At 45.9% G+C, this 6,145-nt stretch overlaps 1 protein-coding gene across 4 annotated transcripts in view; it reads right to left on the bottom strand.

Moving 5' to 3' along the window:
- Window positions 1-1,017: 1,017 nt before the first annotated feature.
- LOC115195781 (tau-tubulin kinase 2) overlaps window positions 1,018-6,145 on the bottom strand; it is a 31,640-nt gene continuing 26,512 nt past the window's right edge. For 3 of the 4 annotated variants that reach the window (XM_029756021.1, XM_029756030.1, XM_029756050.1), the window contains 2 exons: window positions 4,161-4,870; window positions 1,018-3,766 (listed from right to left, as the gene is read on the bottom strand). In XM_029756021.1, the coding sequence (XP_029611881.1) occupies window positions 3,400-3,766; window positions 4,161-4,870 (1,077 nt within the window). In that variant the 3' untranslated portion in view covers window positions 1,018-3,399. The remainder of the gene's footprint in view (window positions 3,767-4,160; window positions 4,871-6,145) is intronic. The other variant, XM_029756041.1, reaches the window with a different exon arrangement.

Below are 6,145 nucleotides of genomic sequence, written 5' to 3'. Positions count from 1 at the left end.
CCACAAGCTTCCCACAATAAGTTGGGTGAATTTTGGCCCATTCCTCCTGACAAAGCTGGTGTAACTGAGTCAGGTTTGTAGGCCTCCTTGCTCGCACACGCTTTTTCAGTTCTGCCCACAAATGTCCTATAGGATTGAGATCAGGGCTTTGTGATGGCCACTCCAATACCTTGAGTTTGTTGTCCTTAAACCATTTTGCCACAACTTTGGAAGTATGCTTGGGGTCATTGTCAATTTGAAAGACCCAGGTCAGGAAAGTATGATCTTTGTCCCCATGTGCAGTTGCAAACCATAGTCTGGCTTTTTTATGGCGGTTTTGGAGCAGTGGCTTCTTCCTTGCTGAGCGGCCTTTCAGGTTATGTCGATATAGAACTTGTTTTACTGTGGCTATAGATACTTTTGTACCCGTTTCCTCCAGCATCTTCACAAGGTCCTTTGCTGTTGTTCTGGGATTGATTTGCACTTTTCGCACCAAAGTACGTTAATCTCTAGGAGACAGAATGCGTCTCCTTCCTGAGCAGTACGATGGCTGCGTGGTCCATGGTGTTTATACTTGCGTACTATTGTTTGTACAGATGAACGTGGTACCTTCAGGCATTTGGAAATTGCTCCCAAGGATGAACCAGACTTGTGGAGGTCTACAATTTTTTTTCTGAGGTTGGTGGCTGTTGGCTGATTTCTTTTGATTTTCCCATGATGTCAAGCAAAGAGGCACAGTTTGAAGGTAGGACTTGAAATACATCCACAGGTACACCTCCAATTGACTCAAATTATGTCAATTAACCTATTAGAAGCTTCTAAAGCCAAGACATCATTTTCTGGTATTTTCCAAGCTGTTTAAAGGCAGTCAACTTAGTGCATGTAAACTTTTGACCCACTGGAATTGTGATACAGTGAATTATAAGTGAAATTATCTGTCAGTAAACAATTGTTGGAAAAATGACTTGTGTCATGCACAAAGTAGATGTCCTAACCGACTTGCCAAAACTATAATTTGTTAACAAGAAATTTGTGGAGTGGTTGAAAAACTAGTTTTAATGACTCCAACCTAAGTGTATGTAAACTTCCGACTTCAACTGTATATACAAGGCGACCTCCTTTAGATCCCTCATATGATACAGTACAGATCGTTTTGGTCTCATGGCATACATACATACATAGTGTTAAGAACACAGGACTGGGGTCAGTGAGAAAGAGTAGACCATCTCAATGTTTTTCGGAAATCTGACGTTCCGACGCTGGAATCAAGCTACATTATTCAAGTACATTTTTCGAGACACATCAAATAATTAGATACATTCTATCATACATTTTACATTACATACAGTACATTCCCTGGAGTACAGTAGTATATCATATATATTTACACATGCTGTCAAAGTTGAAGAATGGATCAGATACAGTACGTTCTCTGTACATACATTATGACAGTCTGAGTAACCATAGTAACCGCCTGGGTCGTGTGCAGTGGGGACGAAACGGAGATGTACCTGCTGAAAGCAGGGCTGGTCCTGGCTGTTCTGTCGCCCTCGGCGAGACAAATGAAAGACGGTCCAGACCGGACAAAATCTGAACCAAAGATAGATGTCTATGATTTGGTCTGGACCGGACTAAAAACCAACATCCGTGGATGTGCAAATCAAGGCCGGTCCAGATAGGACCCCCCCCCAAAAAACATGCAAAAGTCGACGGCATCGATCCGTGCTTACTGAGGTGTAGCCTACAGTGTCGCCTAATTAGAATTTTATGAATGTCCATCTATTTGGTAGGCCTACTGTTTGTAAAACATCAATAAAAGACGGCAGGTCCGGACAGGACCAAAAAAAGACATCCAGGAGACATCGGCCCATGCTTACTAGGGTGAAGCCTACTGTGTTGGTCTGTAAAGGAATTTTATCAATGCCCAACCATGTGGAAGACCCACCGTTTGTAAAACAGGCGTTGCATTGGCTTTATTAGTCCTGATTCCTGTGACTAATAAACTTGGCTATTTCAGCTCTGAATATCAGCTACACAACTTCATCAGGAGTTATCCTGAGCCTATTTGCAATATGTTTACACAGCGGGAAATCAGAAGTATTTTCTTTTTCGCCATGATCAGCTTGTCAAAAATGAACAGATACAAACTTTAAACCACTGATCATGAACATTTTGCCCACAGGGTGACATTTCTGGATAGCAGTTGTGAGTAGCCTGATTATCCATTTTATATTGTCCATTTGACTTTGTCCTGTCCTGTTTTTAGGATATGTTGTTTAACATGTCAACGCAATTTAGATTAGGGTATTTGATCGGAGAAACCTGTATGATGTAAAAAGTGTCCATCTCATTACATTGTCATTCATTTTATCTCCAGCCTGTAGGCTACAGAAAAGGCCACATACTCTTCCTACCATATGCTATATTCAGGGGTGAAAGTATAATTCATTTCTTCCCGGTACGGGACCAACCGCGTGCACCAACATTTTTCAACGGGCCTAATCATAGAATGATATGTAGAGTCCCTATTAATTCAATAGGATCTCAGTGGGCCTAGTCGTAAAGATCTGTTATTTAACTTTTAAAATGCATTACCTTTTACAGTGGCATTAAAACAACCAGTCAAAATGTTTTCATCCGGTTGTTAAACAATCCCTTCAACGGGCTCCTTCATAGGCTACCCGTGTACATTCATCCACTTGCAACATATTACCAGACACCAAACAGTGGTGAATGGAAAGAGACATCTGTTAAACATAAAAAACAAAAAGTGAAATGACAAATTTGGCTATTGTCATGTCGCCACGTCTCTGCCTTGGCAAAATGTCACTGTTCTCGTCGAACCACATCACATTTGACTGTAGGCTCTACCACCCGTTTTCAAGTCTATTCGCTAATTTGTCATGCCTCTGACATGCGTTAAGTATAAAGTAGTGTAATAGCATACAGTTTTCTTGACATTTTGCTGTAATTATTGTGAATGGCTCATGTTTTTACGCTGGCTATATCTGCTACATGATTTATGTTAGATAATTTTCTTAATGGAACGTTGGTGGAGCGCCCAGCGCTGGGAATGGACAAGCAACATTTTTGTGCCCCTGCCTTTGACAAAGTGGGAACTGCTTATCACAGGGCGGCATCAGCGCTCACCTAAAAAGTCCATATGTCACTGGTTGAGAGAAATTGTCATTGTTTTGGGGCAGAATTATTTGAGGTTGTGTTGTTGGGGGTGCATCTTGTTCAGTTTAGCCCAGAAAATGCCACCCTTGTCAATCTGCCGCCATAGGTAGCCGCCTAATGAGCTGACAAGGCCCTGGCTGAACGTGTCCAATGAGAAACGCTCATTTCGGATATATCGTTGCAAAATGTTTTACAATGGTGTGCCCTACTGAACAACACACTGCTATCCATTCTGTCCACTTATCGGCTCACTTTGCCGCTGCCTTTGCCCTCGTGGCTAGGGCCCCTCCCTCTGGCACCGGGCCCTGCGCCCCATGGGATCCCCTGCCACCCACTAAGCCTGTCCTGGGGGTACCATGGAGGGGGAGGGGATCCCGAGAAGCTGGACGGAGAGCGGCTACGCCCCAGGAAGACCCCTCCCCCCTCACGGAGCTCGTGACGTGAGGGGGAGGAGCTGAGTGAGCGCTGTAGAGAGGAGGAAGAGCTGCGGGGGTGTGGCGCCGGACTGAAAAGTGCACCGCCGCGGTCATTCATCAGTTGGGTCAGACTGGCAAGGAAGTCGGCATCGCTGGTGCTGCTAGCGCACACCCGGAAACGCCGGCGCCTACTGGGGCAGAGAACAGAAGGGGTTGGATTTTAAAAACTAAAACAAACAATTCTGCAACTATAATGTATTATTCAGACACTCATGCCTATACATTCTGATTTGTAGGATGCACCGATATGTTCCTAAACCAATCCACACAGAAAAAATAGTCTATCATCAGTGATGTGGGACGCAACCCTTACTGTCACAGCCTACTAGTCTTGCGTTTGGCAGGGCACAACGTTGTGGAATGTTCAGATACATATATAACGTAGAGTAAACATGCCTCAGATTGAATAGCTGTCGAATAAGAAAGTACATCAGTTTCATTCATGACATTTCTATCTGCGACACTCCATAAAGTTTGCTATTAAACGTGGCCCTGTGCTGTGCCATAATACCATGTTCTTCATACCTGTTATCTACAGCTGGGCGGGTGGGCGGTTTCCCGGGAGGCGGACGAGGCAGGAACCTGCTGGAGGAGGAGAGCTGCTGCTGCTCGAGCCCCGGAACAGGGGGAATGACGGGCCGGGGGATTTTACTCCTGCTGCCCGAGGAGGAGAGCGAGAGGGAGTCACGGTCTTCCCCCAGCCAGTCGGAGCGTGAGCCGCGGTCTGAGCAGGAAAGGAACCTCTCCCGGACGCCACAGGGCAGCAGGTTGTCGCAGGAGAGCGAGGGCGAGTGGGAAGGCGAGCCAGGCACGGGGCTGCTCCAGCGGTGGCGGCGGTCCATAGTGGGGGAATCCGGGACGGTGGTTGGATCTCGTATGGGGATGCGGCTCAATCTGGGCGAGGAGGGGGATTCTCTTCGCAGCAGGACCAAGGTGGGTGGGGGAGGGGAGGAGGAGAAGGTGCCGGTGCTCTCCGCGGCACTTCCTGCTTTCTCCATCTGAGGGTGTTGGTTGGGTTCAGAGGAACGGTCGGGGAGGCCTGAGTCGCTCTCTGGGTCTTTGTCGTTTGCGAGGTGGGCTGGGATGAGGCTTGGCACAGGGCTGGGGGCTGACTCGACAATCTCCAGCTCGTCAGCCTTGACCTCTTGGGGGTCATTGGGCTTGGTTGACAGGGCCTCTTGTGGTATGGCTTCACTCTTTTCCATCACAGGGGACTGTGGTACAGGGTTGGCAGACTGTGGAGAGGCAGACATTATTGGGAGATGGACATGAGAGGTGGTGAGGAGGCAGCAGAGTCCCTGCCCATCTTCTGAAAACGACTGAAATAAGACATCTCAATCTTATTCTATCCCCCCAATAAAAAAATGTAATTGCACTTGTCTTTTCCTACTAGCAGTGACTTTGCTGATAACTTCTGTATCGAGGAAAGATTGACCTACTACGACTGTGATATGTGGTTGTCTCACCTAGCTATCTTAAGATGAATGCAAGCCTGGCCTGTTGAGGAGTGACGGACTCCATCCTAGCGGGAGGGGTGCTCTCATCTTATCTACGAACATAGAAAGGGCTCTAACTCCTCTAGCTCCACAATGAAATAGGGTGCAGGCCAGGCAGCAGGCTGTTAGCCAGCCTGCCAGCTTAGTGGAGTCTGCCATTAGCACAGTCAGCGTAGTCAGCTCAGCTTTCCCCATTGAGACCGTGTCTGTGCCTCGATCTAGATTGGGCAAAATTAAAAATGGCGGTGTTCGCTTTAGTAATCTCACTAGTATAAAAACCTCCTCCATTCCTGCCATTATTGAAAGAGATTGTGATACTTCACATCTCAAAATTGGGTTACTTAATGTTAGATCCCTCACTTCCAAGGCAGTTATAGTCAATGAACTAATCACTGATCATAATCTTGATGTGATTGGCCTGACTGAAACATGGCTTAAGCCTGATGAATTTACTGTGTTAAATGAGGCCTCACCCCCTGGTTACACTAGTGACCATACCCCCCGTGCATCCGGCAAAGGCGGAGGTGTTGCTAACATCTACGATAGCAAATTTCAATTTACAAAAAAAAAACAATGACGTTTTCGTCTTTTGAGCTTCTAGTCATGAAATCTATGCAGCCTACTCACTCACTTTTTATAGCTACTGTTTACAGGCCTCCTGGGCCATATGCAGTGTTCCTCACTGAGTTCTCTGAATTCCTATCGGATCTTGTAGTCATAGCAGATAATATTCTAATTTTTGGTGACTTTAATATTCACATGGAAAAGTCCACAAACCCACTCCAAAAGGCTTTCGGAGCAATCATCGACTCAGTGGGTTTTGTCCAACATGTCTCTGGACCTATTCACAGTCATACTCTGGACCTAGTTTTGTCCCATGGAATAAATGTTGTGGATCTTAATGTTTTTCCTCATAATCCTGGATTATCGGACCACCATTTTATTGCGTTTACAATTGCAACAAATAATCTGCTCAGACCCCAACCAAGGAGCATTAAAAGTCGTGCTATAAAT

Source organism: Salmo trutta, chromosome 1, assembly GCF_901001165.1.
Source record: "Salmo trutta chromosome 1, fSalTru1.1, whole genome shotgun sequence".
Classification (NCBI taxonomy): domain Eukaryota; kingdom Metazoa; phylum Chordata; class Actinopteri; order Salmoniformes; family Salmonidae; genus Salmo; species Salmo trutta.
The sequence above is the reverse complement of the archived record's forward strand: the minus strand, read 5'-3'. Positions and strand labels throughout refer to the sequence as shown.